Source organism: Cynara cardunculus, assembly GCF_001531365.2.
Source record: "Cynara cardunculus var. scolymus isolate 2C chromosome LG 1, CcrdV1, whole genome shotgun sequence".
Taxonomy (NCBI): Eukaryota; Viridiplantae; Streptophyta; class Magnoliopsida; order Asterales; family Asteraceae; genus Cynara; species Cynara cardunculus.
The window spans coordinates 28,530,850-28,548,784 of record NC_037528.1 but is presented as its reverse complement, the minus strand read 5'-3'; the positions used below and the strand labels follow the sequence as shown (position 1 = coordinate 28,548,784).

The 17,935-nt window shown below is 37.4% G+C and overlaps 1 protein-coding gene across 2 annotated transcripts; it reads right to left on the bottom strand.

Moving 5' to 3' along the window:
* Window positions 1–723: 723 nt before the first annotated feature.
* On the bottom strand, window positions 724–15,900 carry LOC112522090 (3beta-hydroxysteroid-dehydrogenase/decarboxylase-like). 2 transcript variants are annotated; one of them, XM_025131167.1, is made up of 12 exons: window positions 15,603–15,900; window positions 13,543–13,632; window positions 13,314–13,447; window positions 12,637–12,807; window positions 11,504–11,620; window positions 11,342–11,421; window positions 9,492–9,687; window positions 8,580–8,697; window positions 2,219–2,423; window positions 1,986–2,139; window positions 1,364–1,430; window positions 724–1,045 (listed from the first exon to the last, which is right to left on the bottom strand). In XM_025131167.1, exons 1-12 carry the CDS (start codon window positions 15,847–15,849, stop codon window positions 855–857), a joined length of 1,770 nt encoding a protein of 589 aa, XP_024986935.1. In that variant the 5' UTR covers window positions 15,850–15,900; the 3' UTR covers window positions 724–854. The 2 variants fall into 2 exon arrangements, with proteins under 2 accessions (XP_024986935.1, XP_024986943.1); XM_025131175.1 differs by having other exon boundaries at window positions 937–1,045; window positions 2,012–2,139.
* Window positions 15,901–17,935: the final 2,035 nt, after the last annotated feature.

Sequence of the window (17,935 nt, the reverse complement as noted above, 5' to 3'; positions counted from 1 at the left end):
CTAGGTATCATTTATCTTACCAAATATGTATAGTAAGGAGCAAGAATCTTGTACGCTATGTGTGAGAAATGACTCTTACCCATTAAGCTTTTGTTGAGTAAAAGACGCTTAAAAACAATCCATTTTATGCAAGAACTTTTCCTGATAACATAAGTGAAGATGGCAGCTTGTGCAAATAAATGCTTACTCGATAAGCACTTGGTAAATGACCCCTAAGTAAACAATTTATCTCTTATCAGTTAACCAAGTACATACGTTCTATTCACGTCTATTTGGTATGTTCTATGCTTATATGATTTTCTCTTAAATATACGATTTCAAGGTGGGAAATGGTGACAAAAAACTGGATGCCAATTAGATGTTCTATTAACATTTCCTTTCTGATACCAATTTTTTATGCAAATACTCATCAATAGTCTAACCCAACTAAAACCACCAGACTTTTGTCTTTGGAGCTATATAGGCGCAATCTCCACTTAACCTTTGCTTTCCCCAACCATTTCCAGTTAAGATGTTAATGTGCCTTTACCTCTGCAATGCAACAGCAACAGCAACGCGTTCCGAGGTATGAAGTGGGAGCGAGAGATCTCATAATTAGTGTTTCAAATAGAAAGAAATGACCAAATTTTCAACCACCATTTGACTTATCATAGCAACAAGTACTACTCATGAAAGGCATATATGAGCTCATTGCCATGTATATGATGCAACTTGATTTAGCCATTTGAGCTCTTTTTCTCTTTGTTGAAATAGAGTTGCACACTATATGTTGAAACAAATTTTCATATACAAACATGCTAGATAGACTCTCTAACTACCTACAAGTTTTTGTTTGCAATCAGATACCACTACACTTAACTTTGATCCTTCAGTTTTGCAGGTTTATTGGTGTTGATACATAGAGGAGATGGCGTTGGCACTGGTATACGACTTGTCACACATACCACACATTGCCTTATTATTTCAAACACAATCCCTATTAATCCATCAATTTCAACATCGTATTGCTCATAAACGAAGAACAAAATAAACGAAAACGCCAACCCTGCATTTAAAGGACATACCAACATCAGATAAACATAGTCAAACAAATAAAATGGAAATAAACATGAATACAACAATTAGGGGATGAAAACAGGATATGAGTTTCATTCCCCCCAACCCCAATTTTGTAGAGGAATGCAGGCATTACTAGCCCATTCTGTTAAATCAAACTGGACACCATTAAAGATTTCCATTTCCATTCAAAAATCCATGACCTTTTGGTCAAAGAGGAGTTACTTTACGAGTTGCTTCAAGACTAACCCCTTAATATGAAACAGCGGTGCGAAAGAAAAAAAAAAGAAAAAGAAAAAATCAATACCTAATCCCAGTGACGTGGGGAAGAAGTTCACGATGAGCAACTTGAAAAGATAGATTGAGACTACAACCTGCAGGGGTAAGGGATTTGTTACAGATGCAAAGAGACGAACAGTTTTTTGAACAAAGGTGTCATATGATAACAAAAAAATATGCATTAATAATCGCAAAAATAAAAAGGTGAGGAGTGTTTAGACGACAATATGAAGCTGATCAAGAAATGGTTCCCCAACTAAATCACAATTTTACCCTTGCTAATAGAGGGGGTGGTAATTTTTCTGCATGTCATAATTAAGGATAAAATTGAACAATACACTTAAATTAAAATAGAAATGTGGACTCTTATTTTGGGATGGAGGGAGTAGTAAATATTCAAAGTTCCATTTTTAATCAATTGGGTTGTTCAATTACCTGAAGTGAAAACAAGACACGCTCATTGTAGAAAAATATGCATCCCACCTCATTTTTATAATCTAATAAACAAGTGGAGCATGACACAAGTAAAATGCTGCCAAAACTTAAAAAGCAACAAAAACAGGCAAATCTGGCCATCTAAATAATCTACAAGTATGGAATACTAGGACTGGAAAAAACAAGCAGAAGATAAAACTTAAATTGTTGAATACCTTGAAAAACAAACTCCAGTCACTACCTTCTGCCAGTGATCTAGCTACATGACCTACTGCATTCCATATGTTTGCTACGGTTCTAACAGAACTCCTCATACACATTTCTGAGACCTCAAAACATGGTATCGTCCTTGAGATTGAACAGACCGACCTATAACAAGATCACCATAATCAGAGCAAGCAACAGACATATTGACATCATATTTAAGTTGTTTAGAAGCTATGCTTACACTCTAGGTGACATTCTAGAACATCCATAGACTTTAGGTGACAGTCTAGCATATCCAGAAAGCACAACCATCAAGAGTAGCAGAAGGTAAGCGGTAGAGGAGATGATCCTTCTTTCACAAACACAAAACCAGTAATAGAGAAAACCCACTCCAAGAAAGCATAAGAATGATCTCCTCTCATCTCTCCACAATAAAATATCTGCAACTGCATCCACAAGATAACAAGACAAAGGAAATTATTGGTTTGATTAAAAGGAAAAACTTATAATTAAATAGCATGAGAAAAAGGTGATAGCCTATTTTAAGTGGCAACTCCTTTTGCTGATGATAAATACATGTATAAACAATCCAAAGGTTGCAATAAAAGAGATACAAGTTTGACTGCCGTGCTTCTTTTGGGTTGTTTCCCATTTTCAAGTATTAACTATTGAAATTCCACAGAGAACCAACTATGAATACTACAAGTAGACACGTGGTACATTGATTTCGAGTTTATGCACTTTTTTGACTGGAATGCACAAGCACACTGACACAAACATCTTTGTGCATATACATAAATACATAAATATATATGTAGACAGATAGATAGATAAATAGACAGAGGGAGAGAGGGAGAGGCTAAAAGGTATTCAGAGTGACTATACACAATCAACAGTGTTTGTGGAATCATGGCAAGCCACATGCACTTGGTATATACATAGAAGCACTGTAGTGAAACATTCTACATCCATGAGTATTCATATTAAAGAATAAATGAGATCATATTAATAATTGCTCGTCTCCCCCCCCAATAAGTGCCTTTCTTTGATCCTAATTATCTGGTCCTGATTCTTTTACACTTCAAAAGGAACTTCGTAAGCACTCACACTACTCGTCCAATATTTAACATGGTTGACAGTTTTTCAAAAGTATATACTTATTCATCAATTTGGATTTGGAAGTCGTCCCTTGAACTTACGAAGTTTGCAGACACTTGTTTTGGGATAGAGGCAGTGCCAGTAATAAACTAATAATGTATTAAAAACAATCCTGTTGGCAAACATTACAATATGGCCATCTGTGTTTGATAAAGATGAGAAAGCAAAGTCATAATCTATCTGTAGTTATCTCATCCCAATTCGTATGAAACTATTATATGCAAAAATATATTTTCTTCGAAGGTTTAGATCTCATTGACCTGGGTCTACCAATGGCCACAACCAATCAATGATCATACACCTCACTATCACAACATATATTTAGATAGCACGACTGTTCACCACCAACTTGAGAACATAGCGGTAAATGGTAATACCAACAACGCATGGAGCAGGAGGGAATGGGTTTTAGTTACCAAGAGGGATGAGGACAGGACAAAGTTGTCTCCACAGACATCTCAGTAGAATGGGGAAAACCATCTTCATTTTGTCACATAAGCAAGAGGAAGGGCCATGAAGCTATGCACACTGGTATTAGACAGATTTTCTAATTTCTTGGCTTGGAGGAACTACTCTGCTTCATAGATGAAGCAAAGGTTCGAATATTTATTATGAAAAGCATAGTTACCACATAACTGATCGATACACGTATCTGTAGATTATTTTATGTTTTTATATTTTATGTAGCATTAAGGGTTGTTGGGAAAGGCCTGCCTGGGCCCAAGGCCCATTGAGGTGCAATTTTGGATCTTCACCTTCGTTAAGGGCCATCAACTTCAATAAAGCGCATGTCTCAACTTCCGAGGCACAAAAGCCAAGCACATGAGGCGCAAGATTAATTAAAGGGAGGTACAAGTTGATTTTCGAGCCATTTTTATTGAATAAGACTATTGTCTTGTACACTTTTAGTCTAAATGAAAACTGAGCTCATTAAGCACCTTCTGAACTAATATATTATACAAAAAGCCTTTCATACATATATATACATACATATATATATATATGGATATAGGGAAAGGTTAATTTGAGAAGTGGTAAATATTTGAGAAGTAAAGAAGTGATCCTCATCTGATCAACATTTGTGGGTTTGACCATGAAGCATTGGATAATCCTTGCATGGGTATGAGGAAGATAGAGGGATATTGTCATAACTTTCACAAACAAGCGGCAAACAGGTTTATATGTGAACCCATGTGATAGACATGTGATATATATGTTCATATGTGAACACGTTAATTAGTTCACATGTGAACTAATTAACTGATTCATTATGAACTGAACCAATTCGTTCATATACGAATCAGTTAATTAGTTCATATGTGAATCACACAGGTTCATGTTAATTAGTTCATATGTGAATCACAAGGGTTCATATAGGAATCGGTTAATTAGTTCATACGTGAATCACATGGGTTCATATGTGAATCACACGGGTTCATATGTGAATCGGTTAAAAGAGTTCATATGTGAATTACACGAGTTCACATATAAACATATGGTTCATATGTGAATCACATAGGTTCGTATATGAACCCGTTTGCCGCCTATTTATAAAAGTTACGAAACTACTCTCTCTATATTTTGCATAGCCGCAATTTTTGACTAGTCAAAGCCATAATTATTGACCAGTCAAAGACGTAATTGTTGACCAGTCAAAGCCGCAATTATTGACCAGTCAAAGCCGCAATTATTGACCAGTCAAAGCCGCAATTATTGACCAGTCAAATCCGATCTTGACCATATGAAGGGCTAGGTTCACTTCTTTAATTTCTCAAATATTTACCACTTCTCAAAATAACCTTTGGATATATATATATATATATATATATTATATAGGTGAAGAATCGTCTAAGAAGGGAAGTTATGGTGAGAAGTGTAAGAAGATATGAACCCTTGATCACTTTTAATCTCATGCCCACCCATGAATTGCGCTTTGGAAGGGAATTGATCCGGTGCATATCGGTGTAACTCATTAGTGTTGACATTCAATTAGGATTAATCCAAGAGTGGAGATCTCTTATTACGCTTATCACCATAACTTCCCTTCTCACCGGAACCCAACCCTATATATACTATACAAAAGGCAAAGTTAACAGACAATCACACTTGGGCCTTCTCTCTATCTCATCTTCTACTACTTCCCTGCATATCTTGTCTCTTCTCTCCAGTAATCTTCTACTACTTCCCTGCATATGAAACCATAGACTGTGGCTCCCATCATTCGCCACATAACTTCTTCTCTTTGCATCAATAATTTAGCAATAGTTATCAGTGGTTTGCTGCTAGAAACTTTTAGGGGCCGTTTGGTTTGCGGAATTTGAAGGAATTGGAATGACAAATTCCTTTGACCAAATTCCAATTCCTTTGTTTGGTTCACTTCTAGAAATGAATGGAATCCTTTAAATTCCATTGAATTCCACAAATCAATGAATTCATTCGGTGCCGGACCCAAAAACATTTATTATTAGGGATATGCTTAGGGGTGTCAAAAAAAATCTGAAAGCGAATAACCTGTTCTAACCAAGCCGATTTCGGGTTATTCGGTTTTCGGCTTTAACAGTTCAGTTTAATCAAATAAATATAACTTTTTCTGTTTTTCGATTAATTTTTTACAATTTCGTATAAACCGAGACATTAATACAGGTACCTACATAATTTACTATTTCGATTTAACTAAAAGCAAATGAACACATTACACATTGATAGTCGGAAGCGAAATCAGAGAGCAAGAGGTCAAGAAATTAGAGCTACTTAGAAGTAAATCAGATAGTAAAAGACCAAGATATCATAAATAAAAGACAGACTAGTAACAAACTCCATATCAAAGTGACAAACTCAAGAACCTAAATTAAATAACAATTAAGATATAGATAATTAATAACTAGCAAATTACAATAACTATAAATCTATAAAACAATAAAATGCAAAAAGAAAGTTGGAAAAGAACAAAAAATAGTGATTGATCAAATTATGAGCATTATAGTAACAAAACATAATAAGAAGACTTTCAATGAGTTGAGACTTAGAAATTAAGGGTATTAGAGTTTAATTGATGCTTAAATTGGTAACTCCTTGATATGTAAATGAGATGGTAGAAATTAGATTTGGGGCCTTACCTTTTAATTGTTGGGGGCCTATTAGTAATTTTAGGTTAAAAAATGTTTTTGAAGTTACAAATAATGCTTTGTCGGGAGGTTTCTTGGTGGTTAGTTGGGGGCCTTTGACCCCTACAACTAATACATGTATCCGCTCTGAATTCATCATTCCTTGGCATAATGGAAGGAATTGAATTCCATCCTTCTGCATCCATTTTAACCAATATGAACCACACCCTGCCCCCACCACGACCATGCTACTATACCCCCACCACCACACCACTATTTTCACCATCACAACCGCCACCCACCCATCAGAACCCCCAACCCACCACTAACCACCACGACACTATTGTCTTCGTCACATCTATCACACCCACCCCATCACTTACCCACACCAACCCCACCCTTGCCACAAACCACCATGCCATTATTGTTGTCATCACAACTGCCACCCCCAACCCCAACCCGTCACCCACCCACACCACCCTGCCATCCAACCATTATACCACATCCCCCTTACAACTAATCCACCCCCACCGACCACCATGCCACTATTGTCGTCATAGTCATAGCTACCACCCCACTCCCACCTCATCGACCACCATGCCACTATTGTCGTCGTTATTCCTACAACCCCATGCCGACCACCATGCCACTATTGTCAACGTCACAACTACCCTCGACTACGTGGGTGGGGTAGGGTATGCATAGGGGTGACCAAGGGATAGGTGGCGTATTATAGAACCGTGGGAAATGGTAATTACGAGGGTTGGGTGCGGACCGGGGGCATTTGGGGTAGAACCAGTGTTGGGGTGGGGTGCAGGGCGGATGGGTGGGTACGGGGGGTTAGAGAACCAGAGGTGATGGTGGGGGCGATGATTGGTGTAGGTCGATGGATGGGGTGGTGCTGGAAACTTGGCGTAGGCTTAATTGATTCAAACTTAATCGATTGAAACTTGATTCAAGAATTTTCCTTTTCCAGAATTTAATCGATTGAAACTTGAAAGTTTGAAACTTGGGAGTGGTAGGTCGATAGCAGACGCAAAGATGCTTGTGGGCGATGGCCGATGACCGACAGAATGTTGTTGTGTTGTGGGTTGAGTGTCGACGCCTTGACGATAGACATAGTCGTGTGAGTCGCCGACCATATTTTTGAGAGATAGAGATATTAGGTTTAGATTTTAGAAATTAGAAATAGAATTTATAGTTTAGAATTTAGATAATACTATAAGTAAAAAAAATATATATATATATAATATAATAATAGTTCGGGTATTCAGACGGATCGGGGGTTTGATTTGGATACCTATCCGATCCTACATATATGATTATACTATCGGGGTTTGGGTTTCGGGGTCGAATGGTTCAGCGATTTTTGGGTCGGGTTTTTCGAGTTTTGCTCACCCCTAGCTGGCGTGGGCTTGCAAACGGGGATTGGGCGGGGGGACGGGGGCAGGAGGGGTAGGATCGGGGGCATAGGATTAGGTTAGGATGGGGGCGATGGTCGAGGTGGTGGTGGGGGCTTAGGGGACCAAGGGTTAGGGTGTCGAGGGCAGGTGGACAATGCCATCACCAATACCACTAGTGTCATCATCACAACTCTCACCCCCTCTGCCCACACCCCCCCACCTACAACTACCAATATCACCATGCCACTAATTGATATTCCAATTCTTTCGAGAGTTTCCATTTTAATTCCTACCAACCAAACGCGTGGTCAAATTCCATCAAACTCCATTCAAATTCCTTCAAAGTCAAATTCCTTTGACGGATTCCAATTCCACCAAATTCCATTCTGCGAACAGAACACCCCGTTAGCTTTTCTATTATTGGAAACTCAGCTTGCTCCCTGCCTTTTCTTTGTGGTATCTGTTAATCAAGATATTTTTTGAATACTCGTTTCTATTGAGGAAACCAAATGACACGTAGGCTTGAAGGATGGTTTTCACCAAGCAGAAAAATAAAGATACTCAACCATATTAAACCCATAAAGATGCATAATAAATAATGTTCACTCTAAAAAGTTACCTAAATAGAGATGTACAATAACAATTTTTCAGAAGTAACCTTGCTTTGATTTCAACTTAAACTTGCCAATTTTGATATCTTGCTCCTACCTCTCCCACTTATCACAAACCAGCCAGTCAATCATTGGCACAAAGCCAAACTTATATTTCATCCACTAAAACATCAATGACGTGGTTTTGGAAAAAAGAAGATCACAAAACATGTGACAAAATGCAAGTTTGATTAGAAAAACAAGTGATGGAACCTCATCTACATGAGAGACACTCATGCCCCCTTCATAGAGATTAATATATAGAAGCATGTAGACATGATACTTACCTTCCCCACTCCCTAGCAGCTCCTCCATTTTTGATTGTTCAATTAAGTCACCAAGTCTTGTAGAAGGCAAATCCTTAGCTAAATGAGTGAATGATTTGACAGTCAATGTGATACCATCCTGTCAGCCATCAACGAGAACAATACAAATAAACACAAAAAGCTAAATAAAAATCATAAATTAGCTAACATCATGATTCAATTCCATTGCCATATTGAAGAACAACTTACTATCAATGTAAAGCCAAACCCACAACCCCACCCCCTCAGTGGGAAACAAGTAAGAATTCAAAAGAAACACACCAGGACACGGTCAATTATTAAAAGTAACAAGCCTTGGAAATAGTGAAGTAAAGGCTTCGGAAACATTCTCAATGCTCTCCTATGTAAGGTCAACTCCTTGTTCGGATTCCAACCATTGGTAGTCTGTTACATCCATGTTAACTTGAGCCTATTGTATCTCTCCTGTAGCCATCCTGTTAGTGCAAGGTCTCCTTATCATTAGAAAGGAACAATGTTCTCATTTGCTCCACCAATGCCAACCACATATTTTTGTTTCTGATCGTATCAGTTCGTATAAAGCTGAACAGATTTTACACGCATGATGTTTTTATGGCCCTACAGTCTGCCTCAAGGATGGCTAGGTGTAACATGCCTCACAATGGTCGTATGAAACTACCTATCAACTTCAGCAGGATAATTTGTACGGTGCCACTCCACCTTCCCTTGTTCCCTTCTTTTGTCCTACTGAATTGCTGCTTTAAGCAGTTTAAGGGAGAAGTCTGTATGTGCGTATGTTACGTAAATGCTACATAACTAATATAATATTTTAGAATACAAAAATGTATGAAAAACACAGCATGAATTTCAAGAAATATAGCATATACCTACACACGTTTAACCTATAAAACTTACATCCAGTGAAACGATTGGCGAGTATTCAATATGCCGCTCAGCTGCAGAGCAGTTATAAGTTCTAGTGTGTGACATTAATTGGATTACATTGTGAACTGAAACATGCTTAAGGTCTCTGAAGTTCATATTTGAATGCATCCATTTTATGAGAAAAACAATCAACCGTACAACGACAGCCGGAAGCTTGATGATCGGCCTGCGGTTATATACAAGGATCAAAATTCAAAAACCATGACAAGCAAATAGCAACAAGATTCTTATGTTTCTGATTATCATTCGACATTTCACCAAATCAGTAACGAAGGATAAAATGCAGAGAATAACAAATAAAAATGGCCATTAAGAGTTCACGAAACTAAAACAAAATGTGAAGTGAATGATGAAAAATAACCCTCAATACCAACAGTAGAACTCCAGGATGTAGTAGAAACTTGGAAAAACTATGACCTAATATAAACTAGGCCCAGGCCTTCGAAGCCCATTTTCAGTAAACAAAAAATAAACAGGGGATTTTTGTGTGAAAATGGGCCCAATCGGAATTTTTCAGACCAGGATTTTTCGGGCTTCTGAAAAAATAGCTTGGCTGGCTTATAGACCTGACTTGGGCTTGATAGGCCCGAGCTTTTTTTGGATAGGCTTCAGGCTTGGGCTTTTTGTGCATCTGTAGATGCACCCGCCAAACCCCGCTGATGTGTGACTTAGCTAACTATTTTTTTAAGAATCTAATATTCATCTCAAACTGAAAATTCCAAATAGAAGGTCATGGTGACCTAAATAAAGAGAACAGTAAATCAGATAAATCAGCTCTTAAGAGACGATTTGTGCAATTCACACTAAAGAAAATAATTTTATGCTTGATAGCAATCATCAGAACCCGAACAATACCAATATTTTATTTTTAAGATATGATACAAATTTGTCAGCTGAAAATTCTAGAGCTATGGTTATCATGACATTACCAGCTATGAAGTCAACACAACAATTTAGTTATAAGATTACTACTCATTAAGATAAGTATGACAACTTCTAACAATAACAAGAAGCAAAGTCAACATGTAAAACACCAGCTATAATCCTCTACTCTACTACTCAACAAGTACGGAAGTTAAGAAAAATTAATGTACTGTCAAATGTGAACACATCCATCATAGTTAACAATATGCACTCGAACCTCATTCCATAGTCCAAAGTCCAAACCGATATCATCAGCAAGCAATCTAAACTAAGGGCAGAAATTATGTAATATAGTCCCCCCATCCCACAAGAATGGAAACATTTTCTCTTAGATGACTGGAAAGAGTTGCAACATTTCCTTTTCTGACATGTTAAAATTAAAATTAGGAATAAGAAGGGTAGATGCCACATTTTGGAGGGTCCCGATGGCCATCAGGGGGGGGGGATCATTGCGAGTCAGCAGTAGCAGTAAGTGATGGTTGAACCTGATATGCCACCATCCTACCCATGAGGCAACTTGGGGTATACAACTTGTGAGAAAAGGAATTTTGGAATTTTTTCTAATAACAACCACCTATTTGTTTATGGATCAAACATTGTGATTATTGTGGATGGGAGGAGTAATAAACTATAAGATTAAGATGGTTCTGAGCCCATGGAACTAATATTTAGTGACACTCTTACTGGTACATCATGAGAGCAACCCAAGAACTTTAAAGGGAATGAAGGAAATCAGTAGTGACTAGTGAGAATAACAAGGGGAAACACAATAAGGACACTACTCTTTCATACTGCATGCGGCATACAGGTTTCAGATATTTTATCAATAAAGAGAATGGGAAAAGAGGGAAACAGGTTCATGTCAGTTCAACAACAAACTAAGATGCATTGATTACCTGTAATAACCTAACCCCTCCAGCATACACAACGCAAATTGCCAAGATCTTGCTGGCTCAAAATTAGTGATGAAGAATACCTACAACATATCGAACCTTACCATTTAAACATTGGTCTCAACAAAGCAGAAAGAAAAAAGAATGCCAGAAATTTGTTGCTACCTTTCCAGACACAATGAACATGCGAGAAGCCAAAGCAACTTCGGCACAAACTAGGGCATGAGCAACATTTTCCACGTATGTAAAGTCAGAAATGGTCTGATCACTTCCTATAATGAACTGGAATGAGAGACTCTATTACTTATATAAAGAATAACCAAGAAAGGCACTTCCATTAGAACTGCATAACTGACAAAAGCATAGACAGTTGAGTGCCAATAAGAACATAGACTACATGATGCAATCAGCAATGGCAAACAAATACTTGGCCTTGAGCAATGCTATTAGCTCCTCTACCCCCCCCCTCCCCCCTCAAATAAAGAAAGGAATTAAGCTTAACTCAGAAACCAACAAAAACATTGAGAAAATGAAATTGTGAAAGTAAAGGCAGCAGTCAGAGGTGACACAGTGGAAGAGATGGCAATTTAGGTTTTCAAACTGCAGATTACGGAAGCTTAGGTGTTTGAAGAGGTGAGAACTGCAGTTGCTAGGATTGCAGTTGATTGCAAACAGTTGCCACTGCTTTTGGCAGCACAATCTAGGTCTAAGGGCTTGTAGCTGTAAGATTGAAAAAAATCACTCTAAGCTCTGCCATGATTCTAACTTCAAAGATATTAATTTAAGTTGGGATTTTTGTTGAATATAATGGGATGAAAACTAAAAGTATAATTTATTGGTGCTAAACTGGATGCTAGGAGTATCAGCGTCATTTTGTATATCACGAAAAAGGAACACTTCTTTATGGAAGTATCAGAAACAAAGGGATCACTCTTTTCTATCAACTGGAGCACATTTTGTTTATAAGCAATGGACCAAAATAATTTAGATGGTCTACCAGTCATATACAGCAAAACGTAATTGATGTACTCCAATCATTTGAACCAGCAACATACTCTATTGTTGTGTACCACCTAAAAATTGATATACCAACAATGATAAATCAATAAATAAATAAACTAACAGGAAAATCTATACCAAGGTTATAGTGTAATTCTGTGAGAAGCTGATTATTATTGTCTGTTTGACGTAGATTTAGAATAACTGTTAATCTCTTTCCATCAATGGTTACAGATGCAGCAAGTAAATAGGAAAGAAGAAAGAATACATTTAAATAAATAGCAATGTAGTTTCCAAACCTTGGCCCAACCAGATTTTGCAACTTCGATAAGAGATGGCAAGAGAAACTTGTCTCCAGGTCCAAAAACATTGCTAGGGCGAAGAGCACATGTAAGGAGCCCATCAATGTCGTTAGCAAGCAAAACATGTGCCTCTGCTTGAGACTTGAGTTCACAATACAAATTCTTAAACTGTGAAACAACAAAGAATTATATCACTGAGAGGCTTAGTAAGAGTAAATTAATCCCACCTTTCCTCATTGAGCATCGCCTTTAATTAGGTAAGCAAAAAGAAATTAATTGACCTTAATGCAGTTTAACTCTGACTTCTACTACTATAATGTTGATTGTTCTTTTACCAGTTCATCCACCCAAACATATCATTTGAAGATCTGAAATCCAAGAGTAAGACATACGAAACTAAATTCATTAAAGGTGTGAAGAGAAGTCTAGATTTTTTTTCTGAAAAAAACTTAAGTAGTTCACAAATGTCACATTGCATTGTACTTTGATATGAAGTAGATATACTATTAACAGAAGAACCAACTTAAGGCTTTTAGAGTTAGGAAGTAGCCACTTACTGTGGGATTATGCTCATTTTTTTATATACTCAGAGAAGTAAGCACAACGCTCAATGTGGATGGGAGAGTATTACTCGTTCATAAAAAACAATGGAAATATTGTAGATGATCACATACTTTTGAAGAGTATAATAGTGTCTCGTTTCCGCTGATTATATCATGTGAATTATCAAACACTACATCTGCAGTACTGTTGTATATTAGCCGCTTAACTTTGCATCGCCGACAAGCATTGACAACATTTTTCACACCTACATAACATGAAATATACAAGATAAAAATGATTAACAATAGAAATAGTTTCAAATCAGAACAAGGCCTAGTTAAAGGTGAAGAGATGATTAACCTCGAACAATTATTGAGTAACCAAAATAGAAATCATGATTGCAAGAATCAATATCATCCATGTAAAATACGACTTCTGAACCTTCAATAGCTGCAAAGAAAACGTTATTGATGAAATAGTTAAGCCCTTGTCCTGAAGCTTAGGTTATAAAGGCACATATAAACAGAAGTATGCAATCGAGAGACAGAAGAGCCATTGTGCTATTTTCCATATCCATAGCATATAACTACCTTGTTCTATTAATGATGGATAGTCTGATGGACAGTGGACGATGATAATGGGAGAGTAATGTCTATTCGAATATCACTTGGTTCCAGTGTGTGTATAAATTAATACAATGACACAGCAAGTAAGATAATTTCTTAGACTTTTGAGTCACACTTCAACAAAGGAAGTTCTAGGATGTGGAAGTAGTTTAAAGATGGAAATAATATTGAAGTTTAGAAGTCAAAAAGTTGCACAATCTCTTTTGCTACAATAATGTAAGATGGTGAATCAATCCCGGGCAGACAAGCAAAGTTTACACAAATCAGCACCTATTTCACGTCTTAAGGACAGAATCTAAAAGTGCAAGGAGGTGAAATTTCAAAAGAGGAGTGCATATTCTGTTAATGACAAGAAAGAATGAAAACCACTATGAGAAGATTGCTTCCACATCAAAAGAAGAACATTCTAGTTGCAATGTCCTTTATAGGTTTAAAAAACCAAGATTTTGCATAAGGAGAGAGCCAACTTTCATGTCATGATTAACAACAGCAAATTAAGTCATTGATACATATACACAATGTTACATATGAAATGAAAGTTGTTGACTATAGCAGTGAGGATCCAGGAAGGCAGTGATCGGGGGCACACTTAGGAGTATAAAAAATTTCAAAAGTCGAATAACCCATCCAAACCGAATGAGGTTTAGGTATACGGTTTTGGGTTACTCGATTTTCGAGTTATTCAGTAATCCTCAGTAAGAACAATTAACAGAAGCAAATAGCACATAATCTGACAAAATTAACAAGCATTCCAAAAGAAATGTCATTCTTAAATATCGAATCATCCAAAAACCACTAAAATTGCTGAGATTTACGATACCAAAAGCACTGAATGGGCCAGAGACTATAGGAGTAATTTTAATAAACCTAGGCCAAAACATGAATAAAAATATGGATTATATGTTAAAAAAATCTCGAGCTAAAAACAGTACGCTCATTAGTATATTAAAAAAAGGGAAAGGGTACAGAGAAAAAAAATACACCACAAAATCCCTTATGTAATTCTGTATTTCCTTTCATTTATTTCCTTATATGTTTTATATGCTTATTTATAATGAATAAATAATTTAATTCCTACACTGTAAATAATTAAGAGATTGACTGTAAATTGATTCAATTATTGGAATGCCTTCTTGAAACAAACATTTAGACTTGAACAAATGTTACATTGACTCCTCAAACCATCCGATTACACCTATGTAAGCATTAAACGGAAGTTTTTGATCAAATAGCACCAAACATACAGTATTCACTAGGTAATCCTCTTTGAAAGCTATTTACTTGATTGCATATTTGCATTCATCTCCTAGTGCAAAATTACCAAAATACCAATGGGTTTGTTTAACTCTATGAAAGAATTATTCAAGTCCCAAAAGAGGTCGACTTCTGGTTTTAAAACTTCAACCCCAGTACTTCCAAACCTCAAATCTGGCATGGATTTTTTTTACCTTTTTACCTCCAAATATCTCAATCCTAGTACCTTCATAAAATCAATGCAGTGATCAGTTTTTTCTGTGCAATTATTAACAAGTTAAAAGGTTAGAGAACTAATTCATGATAAATGTGGACTTGTTTAGGGAAACAGGAACTAGACTCTTTTACTGAATTTCATGGAAGCTTGTTTAGGATAAAAATGCGAATACCCCATTCATTCTGAGGCTTCCCCACACAACCAATCACAACCAACCACCATTCAGGCTTGCCTTAATTTGATAAATTACAAGTAGCAAAAAGTTCAAAAACAAAGAATACAATTACATGAAGTAGCAAAAAGTTCAAGAACTCAAAAAGTACCGTTAATGATTGTACTTTTGTGGCGCAGATCAACGTGGGCATAGGAAGCACGACCAGTAGAGAAAGCACGGTTGAGAGGCGAGTCGTACTTGGACTCAGAAGGATCGAGTTGGAGGGACTGAGCAGAATCGGCAACTCGAACGATCCAATTACCTAGTTTCAATAACCTCACAACAAGACATCTTCCAATGAAGCTTCTGCCTCCGAGGACGACGCAAGTTTTAGACTGGTCGTCGTCGATCGCCATTCCTCCTCTCTATCTCTCTCTCTCTCTCTCCACCAAGATCAAAAGAGAAGAAGATTGACTGATGATTCCTCTTAGGTTTTGGAGATGGAGGATGCAATACAACGACGGTCGAACGGAAATTGGCGCCGGTTCACCGAAATGCAACCAGAAAGATGCTTGGTGGGCCCAAGTTGTTGCATGCGTTTTCCCAAAACAGATTAAAAATATAAGGGAAAATATGAAAATAACCATTTTTACAAAATAACCAGGTTTTAAAGGTTTTACAAAAGTAACCACATGGATCGCTCCCGGAGATGATCCATACTTGTGTCTAAGAAAAAAAATTATAAATTTTTACCTAGGGGCGAGCCACGTCATCAAATTGCCCCTGGGTGATCCAGCCTTTAAGTAATTTTTTTTTCTTTTTTTTTTTGTAATACTAATTTCACTATAAATATCAACCTCCTATTTCATAATTTTTTACACATTCCCTTTCATTTCTCTTCTCATGTATTCTACTCTCACAACCCTTAACTCATTAAACACAATAAACCATCACAACCTTTAATCCATTAAACACAATCAACCATCACAAAACATGAAATCACGTCAAAGTGATGATGTTTGTGTGTATCTTCGAAGTGGTGGTTTATTCCAATATATAAATGGTGTTGTAGAATACCTTTCGATAACCTCCCCCATATGTGCAATACGTTTGTCTTCGCCAATAATGTATTCTAGGGTCGTCAAACGTGTGACGAAAAAGTTAAGTTTACGTGGTTCTTTCAATTTATTTTTTAAAAAGAATACTTCATATCAGTTTATGGACGACGATGATGTGGTAATCCTCTACAACGCCATTTGTCAAACTTTACCAGAAATGTTGGCACTATATGTGGTCGACAATGGAGGTTATGGAGGAAATCCATCAAGTGCAAACCCGGGCGGTCCAAACACTTTTTACCCCGGTGCTGTGTGCACACTCTTCCCCGACGTTAGCGGTGCAAACTCATATGGTCCAAGCACACTATTCCCTACCGGTTGTGCTCCTGGTGTAAATCAGAGCATTTTCTTCCCTAGTAGTGGCAGTGGTGAAAATCCAAGCACCTTCTTCCCTTATGATCCTGGAAATTCATATTTTGAACAAAAAGTTATTGTTGAACCTGACAGTTATTTTGTTCAAGACTTGAACATGCCTCCGATGCAGTCTCCCAACCTGTACCCGATCCGGTCTCCCGAACGGTCAAAACCGTTGTGGAATGTAGATATGGTCGAAGATGTTTCTGTTGCTGCCGAAATTTTGAACATACTCGAAGACGACGATAACTCTGATTCTGAAGATATCAAGCTGGTAAGGAATAGTTTTGGGGGTATGCCCGACCTAACACCTTGTCCGGACCCAGTTATCAAAAGTAGACAGGGAAACATTTTCTACCAGCCTACATCCCATGTCAAAGTTCTCTAAACTTTTGACTCGAAGGAAGCACTTAAGCTCACAGTGGGATAAAGTGCGTTCATGAAAACTTTCAAATGAAAGTAAAGAAATCTTCCAAACACCGGTACGAGGTGGTGTGTCACTCAGAATCGGACTGTGATTGGCGTTTATGGCTGTCTCCATCGATGGTACCAGTATGTTTCAGGTACGGAAGCTCCACGATGAACACACATGTTCAAGGTCCCAAGTGCACCCAAACCACCGTAATGCGAATAAAAAGGTTTTGGGTCATATACTGGCATGGAGTTTAAAGGATTGTAGGAGAGTGTACCGTGGTAAGGTAATCATGGAAGATGTGAACCAACGGTTCAATATTAGCATCTCCTACCACCAAGCATGGCAAGCAAAGATGTATGTCTTGGAACTGTTGAGGGGGACCCCTGAATTGTTGTTTAACCTACTCCAAGTTTATTGTCACAATCTGAAGCTAGCAAATCCGGGGACTGTGACAGAGATCGCTCTTGATGGACTTGGACGATTCGACATGTTGTTTGTCGCACTCGGTTGTTCAGTAATAACTTTTGTCATATTTTTTAATTATTGTCATAATTTTATGTTCTGAAATTAGATTTTTAATCTCGTTCATCTGCAGATTCGATCGTTTCTAGGACA